General features: G+C 42.0%; 2 protein-coding genes across 2 annotated transcripts; both read right to left on the minus strand.

The window, feature by feature from the left end:
• Positions 1 to 4327: 4327 nt before the first annotated feature.
• On the minus strand, positions 4328 to 13358 carry LOC113026534 (potassium voltage-gated channel subfamily A member 1-like). The gene is made up of 2 exons (XM_026175437.1): positions 11627 to 13358; positions 4328 to 10988 (listed from the first exon to the last, which is right to left on the minus strand). The coding sequence occupies exon 2, from the start codon at positions 10732 to 10734 to the stop codon at positions 9259 to 9261; it is 1476 nt and encodes a 491-aa protein (XP_026031222.1). The 5' UTR covers positions 10735 to 10988; positions 11627 to 13358; the 3' UTR covers positions 4328 to 9258.
• A 140-nt stretch (positions 13359 to 13498) lies between these two features.
• On the minus strand, positions 13499 to 16786 carry LOC113026535 (shaker-related potassium channel tsha2-like). The gene is made up of 2 exons (XM_026175438.1): positions 15066 to 16786; positions 13499 to 13896 (listed from the first exon to the last, which is right to left on the minus strand). The coding sequence occupies exon 1, from the start codon at positions 16514 to 16516 to the stop codon at positions 15086 to 15088; it is 1431 nt and encodes a 476-aa protein (XP_026031223.1). The 5' UTR covers positions 16517 to 16786; the 3' UTR covers positions 13499 to 13896; positions 15066 to 15085.
• Positions 16787 to 21046: the final 4260 nt, after the last annotated feature.

A 21046-nucleotide genomic window follows, 5' to 3' on the forward strand; every position in this document is an offset into this window, starting at 1 on the left:
GTGTGTGTGTGTGTGTGTGTGTGTGTAAGAGAAGCAGAATGAATAACAGAGAGAAGGAGGTAATGAGTACATGCAGCCACAGTACATCTCCATGCAGACCCAGCTGTAAGAACTTTTTGATCACGCATTTGTCTAACAGTTAACTAATAAAGTTTAATTCTCTGAGACGTGCTTAAGTGGTTGCGAGCTGCTCTAAAGCTTCCAGGGAGAAGGAGGAGGGATGCATTGAGCTCAGCTGAGGCCTGCTTCACCACAGCACTTCTGACTGTGCTCAGCAGGACAGTGGCTTAAACCCTCACAGCTTCAGCTACACTGAGGATGTTTCCTGGGTACATCTGTTCTACAACATGGCACTGCAAACAAACATCTGTGTGTAAAGTGAACTTTCTAAAGCAGGGGTTCACTAAGCACCCATTTGAGAAGCTGGTGCATGGATTAGTGTTAAGTTAGCGTTTGTAATGTGTCTATTCAGAGAGCGCTGATTTATGCTGATGATTGTCATTTTTAAGCCAAAGTGGAAACAAAGGTGAGATCTTTTAGAGACCATGTCATGTTTCTTGACTTTTAAATTCTTAGTCAATATACAGTTGGAAAAGTGACTAATAGTAATTTGATCGCTTGTAGAATTTGTAAGTTTGCTCACTTTCAAAGAAATTAATTGACTGGACACTTTATTTTAATGGACAGAGACACAGAATATCAGCTAAAAAAATCCAGAAAAAATGCATTACATGAAAAATATAGACTCATTTTCACAAAGTGAAATAAGTTTTTGATCCCTAAGCAATACACGACTTAGTACATGGTGGAAAAGATCTTGTTAACAAGCAAGATGCTTCTTGCAGTTGGTCACCAGGTTTGCACACATCTCAGGAGGGATTTTGTCCGACTGCTTTTTAAAGAATCTCTGAATCCTTTACATTTCTTAGCTGCCACTGGGCAACTTGAAGCTTCGGCTCAATCCACAGATTTTCTAAACGATTGAGGTCTGGAGACTGGCTAGGCCACTACATGGCTTTAATGTGCTTCTCCTTTAGTCTCCTTTGTTGCCTTGGTGGTATGTTTTGGGTCATTGCCATGCTGGAACATGCATTCACAACCCATCTTGAGTGTTTTAGATGAGGGAAGGGAACTCTTGTCCAGTATTTTGCAGGAGATGGTCCCATCCATTGGTCCCTCAGTGCAGTGAAGTTGTCCTGTAGCCTAAACAGAAACACAGCCCCAGTGTTGTTTTACTGTGGGGATTTTGTTCTTTGGATCATACTCAGCATTTTCTTCCTCCAACACGACACTCCCACATCGATTGGGTTTTTTCTTCATGGAACTTTTTGTATTTTGTTTAAGGTGTTTCATCAATTATGATAAAGGATGGTTTTTGGGTTAATATTCAGTCAACGATGTCCTGCAGTCTGGTCTTCTCCACTCTACGCCTTAACACACCAACTCTATTTTTTTCTGTTAACGACATTTAGAAGGCTTTGATAAATAGAACGGACAAACTGAAACGATAATGCTTTCTCTATCGTATGACATGAACTGCGGAACCAAATACTTCATATTCAACCTTTGGTTCATAGCCCTTGGAGATATTTGTTTCCTATTGTAAACAAGTACCCTAACACACAGCCCACACACTAACATGTGTGTTAGTCAATGCTTTGTGTAGTCTGTTTTCTTTGTGCCACAGTGTTTTTACAAATCATGTTTGCTGCCATAAATACACCTTCGTCCTGCGTTAAATATTCACTAGATTACCAAATCTTAGCTAAAAATAGATCAGGACAAATGGACAATTTACTCTTGTTTGTTTTTTAAAGATAAATTATTTATGGGTTTTGTTACAGAAAAATAGAGGCCAACATAGTCACAGAGGTGCAGACAGCACACAAACCCTCACCCTACTCCATTCACAATCCCAACATGCTAACCAAAATAAAAGCATCAAACAAAATAACAACAAAATAACAAAATCTATTCTTATATAAAGGTAAGACTGGTGTAGAAATTTATAGTGCATCATTTGCTGTTTTGGACTTCTGGATGTCCACATGTTGTTGTGATTTGTTGTGATTTGAGGCTGTACATATAAATACAATTGAACTGAATCGTTATAGCTAAAGAAAAAGCAAAACACGAGAGGTTAAAGGTTACAATCATAGGGATGTAGTCATGGTCAAAACGACCTGGTCAAGTTCAAACTCAGCATCAGAATGGGGCAGAAAGGTGATTCACGTGACTTTGAACTTGGTGTGTTTGTATGTCCCAGACAGGTTACACTGAGAAAAGGTAGATGTGCTGGGATTTTCCCACACAACCATTTCTGGAGTTTAGAGAAAAAGGCAGTTCTCTACTTAAATGATGCCAGAGGTCAGAGGAGAACAGTTTATAATTTGGAATTCATCAAGATCTTGTTTACTGTGTTATCCTGAACTGTAAAAGCAGATTTGTGCCTCCAGTGTGCTCAAAAACTGAAAATATTAATTACTTAACTTAAATACCAGTGACTCATTAAATAATAATAAATGGTAAATGGCCTGTATTTGTATAGCGCTTTTCTAGTCCCTAAGGACCCCAAAGCGCTTTACACATCCAGTCATCCACACATTCACACACTGGTGATGGCAAGCTACATTGTAGCCACAGCCACCCTGGGGCGCACTGACAGAGGCGAGGCTGCCGTACACTGGCGCCACCAGGCCCTCTGACCACCACCAGTAGGCAACGGGTTAAGTGTCTTGCCCAAGGACACAACGACCGAGACTGTCCAAGCCGAAGCTCGAACCGGCAACCTTCCGATTACAAGGCGAACTCCCAACTCTTGAGCCACGATCGCCCATATAATAATTATGACCTTATTAACAGCCAATCAGTTTGGTCCCATGGTTAAGCTGTAGCAATGCAACACTCCTTTGAAATCAAATGCAGAATTGTAAAGTAAGGCAATATTTAGCTGACTAAATAGCTTTGAATTGACTCTTTCTGTGGGATCAACAGTCACTTTCATTAACTTTATTAATGATGAACTCACTGCACTGTTATTTTGGATCAGTCTTTGCTGAGAAAGAAACAAAACAATGTCAGAGTAGTCAAGTATTTATTTATTCATACCAGATATAAATGGCCAACAATTTAGTTATGGAAGTATTCAAATGAAAATAAAAACTGGATGCTAAAGACTGAAAACAGAAAAGCTACACTGCAAATAGGTAAAGGAGACAGGGAAAAAAGTGGGCCTGAGCGTGATGGCAAAAGATTCGTGTTTCAGTGGAATCTTGGGATGCCTGTGTTGGTTTAAATGCATGTAACAGAGAGTAGAAAACTAACAAGAGTGGTGTGAAATCCTCTGCTGTTACCGAGCCCCTCTTTTGCACGCTGCCTTCTGTTATTCCAGTCCAGCGGGGCTTACCAGCAGAGAGAGTGAGAGAGTCTATGTGCAAGAAGAGCGGGACCAGCGCCAACTCACCCCACCCTTACTGCTGCTGCCTGCAGAGTGAGGAGTGCTGCATTTCCTGAGGGCAATGCAGAGGAAGGGAGAAGAGGCTCGCTTCTGTTCAGGTCACCGTACGGCAAACAAAAAGCAGGGAAAGTGAGATGGGCAGAGTCAGGTGGACAGCGGTAGACAAGCTGCAGCATTCACCAGGATGGCTCTCTGCTGTAGGTGTTAAACGCACCGTCAGAGGACAGGAGTGGGAATAAAGCTTTTTTCTTTTTTTTTTTTACATTCAAAAAAACTGCACCCACTTCTTTAACTTTCTTTGACTGCTCTGTGACCGGATTCTGTCAGACACTCACAAAATCAAGATGTTTTAGAGTATGGTGAAAATGCGATAATTTATGGAGAGCAAAACCGCAACACTGATAACAGGTCAGCAAATATTTTGATAGTAATTGTAGAGCAGGGGTTTTAGACTTTCACTCTGACAAAATTAGCGGTTTGAGCATGTTGCTTAGTGGCTTCAGGACATACTGGTGTACACTTTTCTTTATATTCTGTCATTTTATAGAGCTAGGAAATTGATAGATAATGAAAAGGTGGCTAAGAGTGAAGCACTTCAGGTGTCTGACATGTGTAACAACTCGGAGGTGATGACAGAGGTAAGCAGCCCCCCTCCTGGGACAGGAGGATTAGTGTAGACCCATTACCTTGCCCCCATGAATCACTGTTAATGGCTTCAGTGATAGGATCCAGTAGTAGTGAAGGTATTTAAATGGAGACCTCAAGTTGTGCTGTTAGAGCCACACGGTAAAGTGAAGTCTTTTATGAATAAGCTCGTCCACGCTGCAGATATACGCCCCCATTCCCAAGCTGAAATGAGCATACACCATCTGATCCTTAAAAATTTATTGAAGTTAATGTCAGATGAAATCATAAGTGATATAAGAAAAAAACAAGTAACCCTTGCATAGATCACAGACCATGCCTTTGTCGTCATCCGACAAACTGAACACATTGTAGCATAACCCTTGGTAAACACAACATGACAATGGCGGCTGGATTGGACAAACACAATTTGAGTTTGGCTCGCTCACTGGATGAAAAGAAGAGGAGACAAGTTCAACAGTCCTTTAGGTGCTTTGCTCCAAAAAAACAAACAAAAAAACAGGTCCTTCCCCATCGGTGAATAAATGTACAGTCCTGACAGAAAAGACAAACTCGTAGCCATTCTCATACAAACAAGAACTTCTCCCAGTATTGTCACCTTTGGCAAGTGAGATACACAACATCGCAACATTCAGTCATGTTCAGTGCCTCTTTATAAGCAGGCAAAAAGAAATGGAAAAAAGCAGTCCAACATCGAGACTTTTAATAAACGAGTATGCCTTTAAACCAGTGAAGTACAGAGGAGGGTGTGTGGCACAGGCCCTGTTTAGACAAGCTGGACACGTTTCCCACAACGCTGTCGTTACAGTTTAGACTGAGATCAGAGGGGGCGAAATGTCGTTCGAGAGAGGATTTCAGTCCTACAGTGGAGATAAAGTCTAAGAAACTAGCCCTTGACGTCCTTGCTCACATTCAGAGCCTCGCAAGCACAACCTGAACATCACGCACAGACGCTGACAAACGCCGTCTCAGTGATGAGGTCAGCGCTAAAGTGCTTTTAAGAAATCCAGCAAAGGACACGACAAGTTCTGAACAGGGCCTTACAGGAAGCCTTGGTGCAGATGAAAGCAAGGGTTTTCTTTCTTTTGTTTTTTTTTTCTTTTAAATGATGCAACTGTATTATAGTTGATCCACAGTTTGAAAGGCAAAGCTCATGCATTCTTCCATCAATCATGCAGTTTTTTGCAATTAGTAGACTTCTGTAGAGATACATTTTAGCAGTAGAGATTTGGAAAAAAAAATGTGAACGTGGTGATTTTGAATGAATCGTGGTTTTTTTTTTCATCATCTTCTTGGAACCAAAAAGACAAACTTTTTTTTTTTTTTTAAATATATATAGTTTGTACACTTCTTGTCCATATCATCTAGTGTAAAGCACGTGGTCATAATACAGTAGTTTCATTATCATGGCTTACTTGGAGGAACATTTTGTTTTGATATTCCAGTATAAGGCATGTTCTTCCTAAATCATTCATGTTACGGTGCCACCACAAGTCAAACAAAACAAAGGAAACTAGGAACACACTTTAAAATTGTTTCTCATATATAATTGTAGTATATATTGGTTACTTTATCTTACTGTAGCTAAACTGCATGTTATTCTCATGACATTTTGTGATATTTTTTTCTTAATTAAATGTTTTTTTTAAAGATCTTCTCACTCATGTTTGTTTGCAGAAGCATAGCATCTGACAGGAAGCTAAACAAATGAGGATGTAAAATAATTTAGGCACCTTCTCTGTCTTTCTCTCTAACAGCTGATTCTCTGTAAGTGTGCTCTAGGCTCTTCCTTTGGGACTCTGCTATAAGTCTGACTGAACCCTTCGGGCGGCTTTGTTCCTCGCAGCGAAACTTCAGTCCGACCGGGGAGCTCAGTGGGAACGGCCACTGCTGCAAAGCCTACATTTGGATTTCTCACAAGAAAATGTCAGCCTCTACAACTGACCCCTCTGACCTTTGCAAAAAATCTCAGAACGAAAGACAAGAGGTTGGTACATAAGCAGCCCTGTTGTATCTGTCAAGTGTTTTTCTGACATTCAAAGTTGTGTTCCCATTTTTACAAAAAGCTTTTAAGGAACAGGTTACCTCTTATTCTATTGCTGTTAAGAATGCATGTTTCAGTTGGGTATTTGAATGTGTAGCACCATTCACACATGCCCTCAAAGCAGGAGTAGTGACAGTAATGTAAATGTGAGGGCAATCACTTGTATCTTCATCCCCTCGTGTTGGCGTTTCATGCAATCCTTCAATGATTTCTGGGTAGCTGCATGTAAGAAATTGCTATATTTTTTGTATTCTTTACGAGAAATCCTAGATAGAGTGATATCGTTCTAATTTTTTTTTTTTTTTTTTTTGCATTTACTGACATTTGCCGTGCCTGAGGTGGACACACTTCATCAGTACAGTACAGAGATCAGTCCCAAATGAAATGACGGACAGTGCCGCAAACTACTCAACCAGCCACCAACAACATAACAGAGAGGAAGATAAATTACTGAGAAGGAAATCATCTTTTCCAAAATGATTCAGGAAGGCTTGCTTCAGCCGCAGGAAACGTGTTAAGGGAGCAAAACAAGAACGGTAGTCGTGTACTAGCACCGCAAAGAATAACCAAACAACTCTGACATTCAAGTAGCACTGCAGTGTTTTCTTTTTACAGGATACTGTCAGGAGTGTGCTAAATGTAAAAGGAAACAAGGCAAAACAAAAATAACAATAGCATACAGTACAGTATAAAATCTAGCTATCATTCAGAGAAATTATTCTCAATACTGAGTGTAGGTTGATGTACAGTAGCTGGAGAATTTCAAGTACATTTTGTTCTACTCTATCTGCAGTCTGCTTGTCTGGAACAATATGCTGAGAAACGATGCACGACGAATGAACAAGCACAGGCAAAAAGAAAGGAAAATCTCACTAGTAAAGAAAAATAAGGACTTACGCAGCAGAATAAAACAACTGTGCAAAGAGATGGGCTTCACTTTGCTGTGCATCACATTGCCCAAAAATTTCAGTGTGACAGCTTTTAAAACTAGATTCAACTTCTCTGCCGTTTTTAAACACATTCGCTAATTTTCCTGTGACACTACGGTAACTTGACATGGCACTGTTTCAAAGAAACGGACACATTAAAAAGTCGACCTCATCCCATTAGGAGAGTCAGGCAATCTCTACAAACTACAAACGCGTTCTGATTGTGCGTAGCTTTGAGTGAAAAAAAGGAGCAGGATTGTGGTACACTATTTACCCTAAGTGCTTGTGTAAAGGCTATGCTTTGGGACTCTCACATTCAATATTGCATGACTGCAGTTTACACTTAAGGTTCCATTTTGCATTATGGTATAGGAAACCCTGCGTTGAAGCTTGCAGCTCTGCAGTGTGTTTGCAATGACCTCACTGAGGTAGAGACCTTGAAAGGATGCATGGTGCACAAAGAAAAGCATGAAAAACAAAACAATGGATATTCCCTTTTGAAGTGGAGTGGTAAACATGCAGAGTACAATACATTGCTGCTCAAGGGTATAAATAAGTGCATGACAGCATAAAAACGGGTTTGTGCATGACAGCATGGATCTGTTTTTTTTTTCCTATCATATTGACCCAAATCACCTGCTCACCTGGCATCATAGCATCATAGCAAACACGGTTTCAACACTAAGACAGAAGGTGGACCAGCTCTGCTCAACCACACAAACACCGCTGAACACAGAGGCACTTTCACTGGTCCTGTTGATGAAAGGGGGAAAGGCACTAGCAACTAAAGTCAGAATATATTTCTGATAAATATCCTTCTCGGTGGATTCAAAACCAGCATGACCTAAATTGGAGATGGAGACAGAAGCATGAGTTTAATCTGTTCTGTTGTCAAAAAAGAAGGTCCATGCAGTGCACTACTGACTAATACAGTAATCGGTGCTTATTAGGATTATATGCTTTTTTGATAATATTTATTCAGTTTCTTTGCCTACTCTTAAATGATAAACTCTGCATCCTGAAGGTAGGTTCGGATATATTTGACCACAATTCAGAGACATCCAGAATTTGATTTCCTTAGTTTTCCTGACAATAGGGCACCACAAAGTGCCAAGATTTAGCAACAAGCTGTATACTCACGTCATGCATTAAATATACCAGGATACAAAAGTACCTTAGTTGACAGACCATAATGCAGGTTACTTTTTTTTCATGCTATGATCTCATTTATGTACTGTTCCCTTAAGATTTAACATTCAATTTCTATACTTCTAAATGATTTGCATTTTCGAACCAAAAACTCATCCAGTGCACTCGGTGTGAAAACAGAATGGAAGAGGGGCAGGGTAGGGGGTTGTAGGAGGGAATGGAGGCAGCTATCCAAAAGAACATCCTTTCCGGTGTTGTGAGATATGTCTTGTGCATGCCAATATCAAAATGGAAAGTCTCTAATCATGCTCATGTGAAGCTCACGTTCTCATTGTGCTGTGTCGCGTCTAAAGGGCATGGCATTGAATCACTTGGTGATGACACAATTACAGCAACTGCTGAGGAAAAAAACGAAACTAAACAAAAATGAAACAGCAGCATTGCAGATGTCTGTGAAGCAAGTAGATCGCCGTCTGTTTATATCCAAACAAGAGAGATCAGTCTTCCTCCTATAAGGTGCTTTGCCGAGTAGAAGATCCTTTGCGGAGAGAACGGGGAATGGAGGGAGGGTGTGTGTGGGTGGGTGGGGGTGGCGGGGGGAGGTCTCCTAACTTTTTTTGGCGCTTACCATTTGGCCGCAGATGCTTGCATGTCTGCAGTCATTTCTGGTGGGTTGTGCAACTTGCTGAAATGTTATCTGTACTCCATGCATATAAGATTTTAATTATCACACTGTGGTCTGAGAAGACGGCGTGTGCTCTGGGTCCTCGAGGGAGCCTGGTGTGTGTGTAATGATCAATGTCTTCTCTCTGATGTGACTATATATTTGTAGTATCAGAATAATAATTCTTTCTACCTGTCATGTACTCTAACAGCTTTGTTTTGTTTTTTTTCTGCTTCCTTTCGGTATAGCTGAGCATAATTGCAGGCCTAATGCCATAGAGTGCTTTGGGGAGGTAAATGAAGCATTCCTAACTTACGGTCTACTCCATCTATAACAGTCTCGTAGAGAGACTAAAATTCCTAGCTAGTGTCTAAACATCAGTAAGCAGCTTGCTTTTGTTTACACAGTTCTGGTTGGCTATAGTGCAATTGCCAGTTCTGAGGTTTGCCTCCCTAAAGTTATCGATGCTATTGTTTATGTCTCCATCAATCTCCATGTACTCTGATTTGCTGACGGTAGACGAACTACGGCGGCTGGAGTTGGTTTCAGACGGGATGTTGGGAGTGCTGACGTTGAGCAGCTGGGCTTGCTCTTCTCCCTCAGTTTCCCTGTGGTAGAAGTAGTTGAAGTTGGACACGATGACAGGCACTGGGAGAGCAATTGTCAACACTCCAGCGATGGCGCACAGAGATCCAACAATCTTGCCTCCTATAGTGACCGGGACCATGTCCCCATAGCCCACAGTTGTCATGGACACAACAGCCCACCAAAATGCATCCGGGATGCTGCCAAAGTGCGAATCTTGCTCCTCTGCCTCAGCAAAGTAGACAGCACTGGAGAACAAGATGACTCCAATGAACAGAAAGAAGATCAGCAGTCCTAGCTCTCGCATGCTGGCCTTGAGGGTCTGTCCCAAAATCTGGAGTCCTTTAGAGTGTCGTGACAGCTTGAAGATCCTAAACACCCTGACCAGACGGATCACCCTGAGTATGGCCAGAGATGTTGCCTGCTCTCCCACCCCCTCGTTTTCTGGGTCTTCAGCCAGCTCAGTGCCAAGTGTAATGAAGTAAGGGATGATGGCCACTATGTCAATCGTGTTCATCATGTTCTTGAAGAAGGCCGGTTTGCTCGGGCATGCTAGGAAGCGTACTATCAACTCAAAGGAGAACCAGATTATACAGAGAGTCTCGATGATGAAGAAGGGGTCAGTAAGGATGTCGGGCTTATAATAAATTGTAATGTTCCCCACTCTCTCTATTCGGCCTGCTGGATCCTCTTTCAGTTGTGGTAAAGTCTCTAAACAAAATATAACTATTGAAATCAGGATCACCATCACGGACACTATGGCAATTCCCCTGGCAGGGCCCGAGCTTTCTGGGTGCTCGAAGAGGAGCCAAATCTGACGCTGGAACTCCTTCTCGGGTAAAGGACGCTCTTCCTCCCTGATGAAGCCCTCATCCTCACGAAACTTCTCCATCGCCTCTACTCCCAGCTCGTAAAATTTGATTTCTTCTGAGAACATATCCAAGGGGACATTCACCGGTCTTCTCAGCCTCCCCCCAGACTGATAGTAATAAAGGATGGCATCGAAGCTGGGACGGTTTCTGTCGAAGAAGTACTCATTTCTCAGAGGATCAAAGTACCGCATCCTCTTTTTCGGGTTGCCCAACAACGTCTCCGGAAACTGGGAGAGCGTTTTCAGCTGCGTCTCAAAACGAAGACCGGCTATGTTGATAACCACCCTCTCGCAGCACTCGTGGTCAGTGTGGTCAGGGGGGTAGGTGTCCTGAGGGTGGCCAGGGACAGCTGAGGTCTCGTCCATATTATCGCCCGCTACTACGGTCATTTTGGGACGAGGAGGTGATTAAAAGAGGGGGAGGAATTTTGCTGGGGTGTTGGTTAGTCTGGCTGAGCAGGCATTCAGGATTGGGAGGAAATTTTCCACTCCTCAGCTCCCCGCACCCCTGAAACTGTTGGAGACGTCCCCAGATACTAGGGGGGGGGGCTGGCTGCTTTGCCTCAGTGCGGCTCCACTGTGGTTCTTGCTGGCTTGACCATTGCTCCTCTCCGGTGCATCTGCAGCTATTGTTGCTGCTGCCTCTGTCACCAGGAGAGAGGAAGAAAGGCAGAGATAGAAAGAGAGAGAGAGGGAGGGAGGAAATAATGGGATCAAACAGCCCAAGATATTTGCTGTATCAGCATTTTCTGCAGTTTATTTATTTATTTATTTATGTCTCTCAGTGTGCATTGAGTGCAGTTATCCAACATTTAACGTGTAAGGAAACACATGTGGTGGAGAATTTCTGTAAAATGTGTCAAATATGACCACTTTAAAGCTCCCTCTACAACTTAATAGTGACTTTCTAGTGGTGATATGATGCGGCAGTTATTTTCTACCCTGGCTTAAAATTCCTATTAAAAACAAAATCCACTGGCATTTTCATGTAGTTGCAAAATATTTCCGTAAAACGCTGACAAAGAAACGCAGGATCTCTTTCTTACAGAAGAACAACAGTGATTTGTCCTACGCCACTCACAACAGCCTGAATTATGACGCATAACATTAGCTGTTATTACTATTTGTACATGTAAGCACCCTGCAGCCCAAGTGCGGGGGAAATGTGCAAAAGCAGTAGAGTGAAAACACTTCAGCACCCCCACCACCACCACCACCAAAAAATCTACCTATGAATAAAAATAATCTAACCAGAAAGTGTTACATAAGTTTCGAGGCTTACCGTGGTTTGATCTTGAAAACGTCTTGAATGCGTCTTATCCTCGAGTAAAATCACCCAACAGCAGCGCGCCAGTGGGTGTCATGTGGCAACTTCACATTGTACCAGCAAAAAGAAGAAGAAGAAGAAGGAGAGGAAGAAGAAGAAAAATCCTAGAACCTCACTGTGCCCATCTCCATCCAAACTGTGTCAGTAAAGCACGATACAAAATCAGGTTTTTAAAGAAAAGAATTCTTGAAATGGGGTAGTGAGGGGAGCCTGAGATGGAAAATGAGCGAAATAAAAAAAAAGGGAGAGAGGATCGCAAAGCTGCGGCGTTGGCGGCACGGTGCTGTGAGCAGCTCGCTGTATACCGCAGGAGAAAATCTTGCACTGCAGTTCGGGGGGGAGATACATTAAGGGGCAATAAGCGAGCCCTTGACATTTCCAGACATCACTGCATCAGCAGAAATCTGTTTTGGTTTTTTTTTTTTTTTTTTGCCACTAGACAAGATGACGGGTAGAGTGGGCTTCAAGGCGGCATCGAGAGCGAAATGTTTCTGTTTTTTTTATGAACAAATAAATAACATTGGTGAGCTGAGAGAGAGTCAAGTGTGGCAGCGATGTCCAAATGTTTGCTCAACAGTGTCAAGCATGTTTTGCTGTGCGTTTTACATGCAAGTGCAGGGGAGGCGAGGGAGAAAAGAGGATGGGGAGGGGAGAGGAGAGGAGAGGGAGGGCAGCAGAAGGAGGAGGAGGAGTTGGAAGGTTTCGACGCAATGCAGACCGGCTCTACCAAAGCACGCCGCCAGAAGTTCTCCATACACCACAAAAACAAGAACGCTCGTGTGCCAGCGCTGGTGCAATCACACCGCAAAGAAAATACAGAGATCCCCGGAACCCACTCCACGTCACATCTGAGATCATCTATATCTTAGAAAATGAGAATCTAATCAGTTGTTTGGCGATTAAAGCATCCGCTTTCCTTTCCGTCTCTTAATGATTTAAGGATTAAATCGTTAGTTGGTCGCGTCAAGGACTTCGATGCGCAAGTCTGTATCTGAGCCAGTGCATACCAGATTCGGTGTAGTAAGTTTGAACATTGCACTAATGAAGAGCGTGCTACATTTTACTCATCAGCAATCGGTTTGAAGCCCTTAAAGCTACAAAGTACTGCTTCCTCTCCAGGCTGTGCAGCTCTCACATCCGATTCTTTATCATACGGAGTTTAAAAGGTTCCTCAGTGGTGAAGTCGCTGTTAGATTTTGGCCCCTGAAGGCATGCAGGTGTACCAAAAAAGGTGGGGAATTTTCCATAATGCTCCGCTGATGACTTTCAGCACCGCGGACAGCGCAGATGATTGATCGACGTCTGAAAACTTCCTTCGAAACAAAAATGAATAAAAATAAAATAGACGCACTGACAACGAAGCAAGTAAATAATCTGCTCCATTAGTTAATTGCTGAGCTGTATGCAGATACCTGACGGTGTGAGCAGATGGGCTCCTCTTACTTAAAGCAAGCATCTTCTAACTTTCAAAAACACAGAATAAACACAAAAGTCGGGTGATCGGATTTCTGTCTAATTTCTTAAAATGTGCTTAAAGACAAACCCCTTCATTTATCACTATGACATTTTATTAGGTTAATTGGTTTCGTGGCAAGACAATCCGATGTCTGCTTCTGCGCCCATTTTCCACGATTCAGCACCAAAAGTGATAAAAACGTATTAAACTAATTAGTGAGCATAGATTTTATTATTTAATTTTCTTTTTTTAACAAAGGGTTTGGTGTTTTTCTTTTCTGCTCTCCTCGGTGAAACAATGAAAAATGACAAGTGGTATTTTCTTCTTCATGAATCATTTATCAAAAGGATTAAGTTAAGTTCACGTTCGTGTTTACATTAGAAAAATAAATATTTTATTACATTTTTAATCCACAATGAATTCAGGTCATGCAGACGTTGCATTGTAATGCTCTGGCCTAAGATAAAATAAAGGTACTTTTTTTTACAACGTTGCATTATAAGCGGCAAGAGAGCAATATATACACAGTTCTTCTATACAAAGAATGCATGGTCATTTTTAAAGCGTACACAAAAGAATGTTTTTTTCTAACACAAGACTGAACCTTTTCCATGCGTTTCCACTGTAATGTCTCTGTAGGTTATAATACTGGCTGTGCGAGAATAGTCCGTGAGAAACCGATCCAGTGTTTTGGAGGAGAAGAGAGCGCCACGCGTGTGTCTTGTTGTGACTCTGTGGGAACAACAAGCTCCACTTAATCTTCTGCCTCCTGCAAGTAAGCACAAAACAAAACCCACCCCGTTAACATTTAGGAGGTGAGGGAAAGCAGTCGAGCATGTGCTGACCTTACTTAACCGCCACAAGTATCCGGATACATACAGAGTCAAATAGCAGGATCTCGGGGGCTTATGGCTAAATCAGTAAAGGCCAACTGCAACAGTGCAAAGACACTTAAGCTAAAGCGTTAATTTTGCGCACTGAGGAGTCTGAGCAGGAGTGCTGACTGCATGGATTTTTATCATCCACACAGCGGCGCACAGAGCTCACTTGTTCTTACAGACCAGAGTTCCACAGAAGCACATGTCCCAAAGAAAAATAAAGACAGTGACGATTTCTCTCGTCTTTCATATTGTTAACTTTGAATTTCACATTTTTTTTTGAGATTTTATAATGCAAGAAGAAAATTTCATCAAATTAAAACGTGACACACACAGGGCTGGAGTCCCTGTTAACACACAAATGTACCATCCAAGAGGTCATTAGATCTTGACATGGGGGCTAAGGTGAAGCAGCAAGGTTTACAAAAAGCAGGATAAAAATGATTAAGAGTGGGCACGAAAAACTGTTCACCACAAATCAACATCTGAGCGCCAAGTGCTCTCGTGACTGCAGCCATCTCGCCACAGAGCAGCCAAATACAGACACGCACATGGCCAGCATAAATCCCCGCTCTGGTTTACACGACGATTGTTTTTTTTAGTGGTTCTGTTTATTACTGAATTATTTTCTCTGGTTTTATTTAAAAAACAATAGTTTTCATTAACAAAAAAGGATAATGTGCGCTTTGTTGTCCAATGCCTTTGTGCGTAAACAAAGTAAGGCCACATCACTATTGTCATCTACAGAGGGTTTAAAAAAATCTGCAGTCAAACCAAAGTCAGGAAAATCTCCCCAGTTTTATTTTTGCTTGTTTACTGGAATTTCCTCTTCGAGTCTGTTATCATAAACTGTTCACTGATGGTGTGAAAGCCACAACAATGAGCGTAATGTTTTTGTTTTTGATTTTTTTTTAAATACCTGTGTGTTACATAAGCGGGAGGAATTACTGTTTTCTTCATTCGTTTTAGTGAAATCAAATCAAGCTTTATTCTGAGGTGAGTTACAGACAAAAGGCTCAAAACGCCCACAGAAACCTGTGTCCACTGAAACAAAACTCACCAGATTTTTTGAGGTCTTCTTTATACATCTGTCAGTTTCACTGTGTATGTCTCCACTGGAGTCACGTGTAGATGTGTCAGAGCTTCTAAGTCGTCGCTTTCTTGGTAGGACTCGGTTTTGGAGAACGACTGGTTACTTTTGATCGAATCACTTTCACCGAACGAGGGCTGCGGCTGATGTCCACAGGTCACGTGTACGTATTGGAGGTTTTCTTCCTGTTCGTTCTCTCTGTGGTAAAAATAATTGAAATTGGACACGATCACAGGAACAGGTAGCGCTATAGTCAGCACTCCGGCGATGGCGCACAAGGATCCGACGAATTTACCTCCGATAGTGGAGGGATACATATCTCCATAACCGACTGTGGTCATTGTCACCACGGCCCACCAAAACGCATCAGGTATACTTGTAAATCCAGACTCGGGGTCATCTACTTCAGCAAAATAAACCGAACTTGAGAATAAAATAACTCCAATTAGGAGGAAAAATATAAGCAGCCCCAGCTCCCTGAGGCTCGCATGAAGCGTTTGCCCGAGAATCTGCAGGCCCTTTGAGTGTCTGGAGAGTTTAAAAATCCTGAAAACACGGACCAGACGGATGACCCTCAGTATGGCTAGCGAGGCCGCCTGCTGACTGCTGCCCTGATGCTCTGCGAGATCAAGGCCCAGGGTGATGAAATACGGAGCAATGGCTATAACATCGATTAGGTTCATCATGTTTTTGAAGAAAGCCGCTTTACTGGGACACGACAGAAACCTCATGGTGAATTCAAAAGAGAACCACACAATGCAAAGTGTCTCCACCATGAAAAATGGATCTGTGAACGGACTAGGCGCTTTCCCTTGCGCACTTGCATTGACCTGGTTGTCATGCACTGCGGGGACCTCTCTGAACTCGGGCAAAGTCTCTAAGCAGAATATAACAATGGATATTAAAATAACCATAACAGACACGATGGCAATCATCCTTGCGGGTCCGGAACTCTCTGGATACTCAAACAGAAGCCACAACTGGTGCTGAAACTCGTTGGAAGGCATCGGTCGGTCCTCCTCCCGAGCCAAGCCCTCGTCCTCTTTGAAAAGCTCTATGGTCTCTTCCTCGAGTTCATAAAACTTTATTTCTTCCAGGAAAATATCCACAGGTACACTGACGGGCCTCCGAAGCCTTCCTCCGGACTGGTAATAATAGAGGATAGCATCGAAGCTCGGTCTGTTCCTGTCAAAGAAGTATTCATTTCTCAGCGGATCAAAAAAGCGCATCCTTTTACGCGGATCTCCCAAAACCGTGGTCGGAAAGCGAGAGAGTGTTTTTAATTGCGTCTCAAAACGCAGACCTGAGATGTTTATGACCACCCTCTCGCTGCACTCCTGGTCTGCTGATTCCACGTCTGCAGCATCTTGTAACAAAGGAGTAACGGCTACAGTCTCTTCGTGGTTCTCCACCACAGTCATCTTTTTCACCCCTCCGAGGGTAAACCCGTCACTCACCTCCTTGGAGGCTTCCTCTTGCCCTTTTTCTTGCACTCCCTCCTGTCTCTCTTTCTCATGCAGCCGCCCGAGATTCAGGCCAAGTCCCTCCTTTTCTTTCTTTCTTTTTTTTTTTTTTAATCTAAAACTATTTTTACTTGGTGATATGCAAAATGATTTGGTTGTTGTTGATTTACGCCGCCCTTTTGTCAGGTTAGTGCCTCTGAACTGTCAACTTTCAGTGGTGCACACAGATCTCCACTTGCATATGCTATACCAAGAGAAGGCTATCATATTCACACCATTTAAATCTCCAAAGCCCTCCCCAAGTTGGAACACCAGATGACACTTGCTGCTGCTGTCCCTCTCATACCAGTCACTGCACTGTGGCAGTGCAGTGATTTTCCAAGTAAACATGTAGCCTTAGAACACGTACTTTCAATTTGAATTTTATGTTTTGCGTGATATTCCACACTTTATAGTGCCCTGTCTTGTTTTGTTCAGAGTGGGGGCTGATACCTTTTCTTTTTGTTTTCAGATTCAGAGTCTATTCAGAAACGCAGTCTCTCACTCTGCAGGTCCTTCATTCATGAAATCATTGGGTTATTCTTGTTCCAAGGGGAACCTCCACAACCCAGGCTGTTTCTACTTTGGGCCACAGCCTGGTATTTTAGATACCAGATGTACAGATGAATGTAACAAACAGATATAGCTTAGTTGAGCACCATGAGGGGTTTTCTTCTGCAGCTACTCATTAGAAGTGTCTTGAAATGAATTAGATGAAATAACCTGAATGCTTTGACGTTCTGGGCTTCGTTTAACCAGGGGCCAGTGGAAACTGCTGGCTTGACTGATACTTGAGCAGCCAGAAAAGATGGAGCCTTCTGGAAGCTGCAGCCAAAATAACATTCATGGCTTCTTTTATTTAAAGGGCTCAATTATATAAGTTGGAGCAAGTGGAGCCCCAGAAGACAACTGACCTATAGCCTCATGGTTACTGATATTCAGAGGTGTCGAGCAACTCAGTTGCAATTCTTCAGACCTCGTTAGGCCCTTGTCAGACTGCAAATCCAATCAAACAGGATAAAATGTATTATTTTTCTCTTTCTAACAGTTTGAATCTGCCGCTACAACTAGTGAAGATTAGATAATAATGAAACATACAGACAATGTGCGGCCTACACGGTGAACTTATATGTGCACTGCAGCAGCAGAGTGATCTAATTATAGCTCGATTTTTCCACTTTCATAAAGCTGTGTCAGTTATGTCATATACTGCAGACACACAAGCACAACAATAGCACCGGGGTGCTAATCAGGGTTATTAAATTCAAACGGGATGCTTTGCCTTATTATGCATACACAGACAGTATTTTACAGATAATTATATTCCATTATAAGTATATTTCACACCAAAGGGCGTGCTTCTTTTTTTTACTGCAATGTTAACAAACCAAAGTTGTCAATAGAGCTCAATTGTTCACCTGCTGAACAAAAGGTTGGATCTCAGACTCGCATGTCAGTTTTAGGACATTGTTCCACCTGCTAATGTGTTAGCATATAGCATTCTCCAAATGACTGTCTGGGTCAAGCCAAGGTGTCAGGCCTTGGCTGTATCCAGGGAAACAAACAATAACAAACAAGTTAAGGAAGTGACACATGGCGCTCGCGTATCTGTCAGAGCAAAAAGAAAAGGCTCAAAGAATCCACAGTTGATAGTTCAGCGAGGATGGGCAGCAACGTCCTTCGGGGTATTCATCTGATCCCATTTGATTAGTTGCTAAGAGTATGAAATTGTACTGTGCGTGTGAAATTGTACGCACACACACACACACACACACACACACACAAAGTATCCATTTAAACCTGTGGATGGATATGCATGTGCATGCAATGAGACACATGCCATTCAGCCAGCAGGGTGCATGAACGCTGACAGTAAGGAACCTCCCATCATTATTAATGGCCTGACCTATGATTGTCAGAGAATCCCTTGGCAACAAGACCAGGTGAGTTCACCGAACACCTCATACATTAAAAACTTTCTTTCTGGTTTTGTTGAGAGCATTTTTTATCATCATATTTTAATAACTCTGAGAGCAAATATGAACTATATTGATTTTCAAAATAGCACGATGCAAATCATGTAGAAGCTGAGCGAATAACAGATAGCCACGTCTTAAAATGAACACCTTCTAATAATCATATATTACTATAACATTTCAGCACTGCTCACATATTAAGATGAGCACTAACTATATTTCTTGAAAAGGCGTCGATATATATATTAGCCTCGTGATTAATTGCACCTGATCCGTTGAAGCTTGCCTTTGTCTAAATATACACAGGTTGAGTTTCCCGGCTAACCCATTACAGACGTGAGGTAATCACAGTAGCAACTTGCGTGAGTGACCCCCCTTGGCTTTCAGCTCCTCCCCAAGCCCAGGCCAAGAATTTGCCAAGTGTACGTGTGTATTTCTGTAAGCGTGCATCTGGCGCTGGTGCGGCTGGTGAATGAACGCATGTGTGTATCATGTTTGCGTGTGTGAGGGTGTGTTAATAAATAAGTTGAAAGAGGAGTTTTTCTAAGGTCAGCAACGCGAGTCAGCAGGTCCTTCGGATCGTATCGTTGCGGTGCCAGTGACTCTGCTCAAAATGAAATAGGTGGCATTTGAGCCAGTCTGACGTATGCCCTTTAACGCTGGTGATGACAGCTTCTCAGGCTGGAATGAGTCTATAGCGGTGGAGTTATATCTGGGAAGCTTTATGGTAACTCTGAAGACTTATACAACAATCCCAAGTACAGATAGAGAATGAGGGGGCTGTCAAGAGCCCATTTAGGTTCAATTTGAGCCAAATTTACATAAAGTCAATCATTTTTACAGGTCTGATGAACATCAGATGAATTTTTGACAGCACAATCCATCTTTACTCAAACTTCTTTAGTCATCCGTCCTAGGCGTTTGACCTTCACCACATAGAAATGTGTGAGTTATTAGTGTGACAGTAGAAGGTGGCTTTCTTTTTCCTCCATGCAAAGTGGAAAGTTTCTGTGAGATATGCAACTTTAAGGCATGTCAGTGAGAGCTGGATTTATGACATCACATGTACCAGTGACAGTGGGTGACTGGCACAGGCGTGTTGTGGATATATGGGGACATATTCATCTTCAGCGGGGAGGGAGGAGTAGGTGCGATTTTAAGATTACGAAAGTAAGAAAATTACAAAAGTAATATAAATGCGCTGTATAACAACTGCTACAGCAGCAGGTCAGTGATGTTTATTAAATAGATAGTAAGGCTCTGGTTCATTGTGAATTACAGTTATTTCTTGTATATAAACAACGGGTACATTCACACAGTGTATGAATGTTATATCTGGGAAGCTTTATGGTAACTCTGAAGACTTATACAACAATCCCAAGTACAGATAGAGAATGAGGGGGCTGTCAAGAGCCCTTTTAGGTTGTGTGTGTGTGAATGGGTGGATGACTGAATGTAGTGTAGAGCGCTTTGGGGTCCATAGGGACTAAGTAAAGCGCTATACAAATACAGGTCATTCACCATTTACCATTTACAAAAACACAAAAAGGTTTATGACTTTGTTGATCAAAATGTTGTTTAAATCAACTAATTTTAGTTCAACTAAACATTTTAAATTATTCAAAATTTTAAAAAGTCTTACACATCCTCCTATATTGCAGTTTGAACTTTTAGCAGGGGGGTCAAACATAAGGCTTGGGGCTCAGAATCAGCCCGGCAAAGGCACCAACCTGGCCCACTGAATTAATAAAATGTGAACTATATTCACATTCTATAATAAATTGTATGGCTTTTCCGAACGATTAAAAGCCTCCCACCGTGGTCTTTCATACACCAAAGTAATTAACTAAGAGATAAACAGTTGAAGTTTGTGTTTTATACACGACAGTCTTGCCAACGCGCTGCCAGAACTTCCTCTCTAATTTTAGACATTTATTTCTTACAATTTAAGTCTAAAGAGTCATGCTGAACGATTTCTTTCATTTGCAGTGGCAGAGACGTATCATTGAAATTGCACTTCTTTGCCTTATACGAAGATATCTGAGGGAGTTAAACATCTTTGCACTGAAGACAGGGGATTTTCCCTGGACTGGCCCACTTAAAATCAAAGTGACCCACAATGTAAAATGAGTTTGACATCACTAACATGTGTACAACAGCATGTGTGTGTTTTATATATGTGTGGGTTTAATCCTATATAACCGTTTTTATTACACATTTTAATAATAGGACTGCCTACATTTTAATCAAGCATCATTGTGCACTGAAAACATTCTGTTTTAAACAAGTTTAACTCTGTTTTAATTTGCACATATCACAACTTGCATATTAGTATCAGTGCATACTTGAAAGAACAACTCAGATGCAACCCCTATTTAGGGTTTATACTACTTTAAATACGCAAGAGGCCTTCTCGATGTCGCCTACAAGGCAAAGTCGTCTTGAATTTTGCCCAAGACTCCTACTGGAATTC

The sequence above is a fragment of the Astatotilapia calliptera genome, chromosome 7, assembly GCF_900246225.1.
Source record: "Astatotilapia calliptera chromosome 7, fAstCal1.2, whole genome shotgun sequence".
Classification (NCBI taxonomy): Eukaryota; Metazoa; Chordata; class Actinopteri; order Cichliformes; family Cichlidae; genus Astatotilapia; species Astatotilapia calliptera.

Excerpts from the sequence above, each read along its gene's own strand:
- LOC113026535 (XM_026175438.1), bottom strand. The coding sequence starts at position 16,516 with ATGACTGTGGTGGAGAACCACGAAGAGACTGTAGCCGTTACTCCTTTG.
- LOC113026534 (XM_026175437.1), bottom strand. The coding sequence starts at position 10,734 with ATGACCGTAGTAGCGGGCGATAATATGGACGAGACCTCAGCTGTCCCT.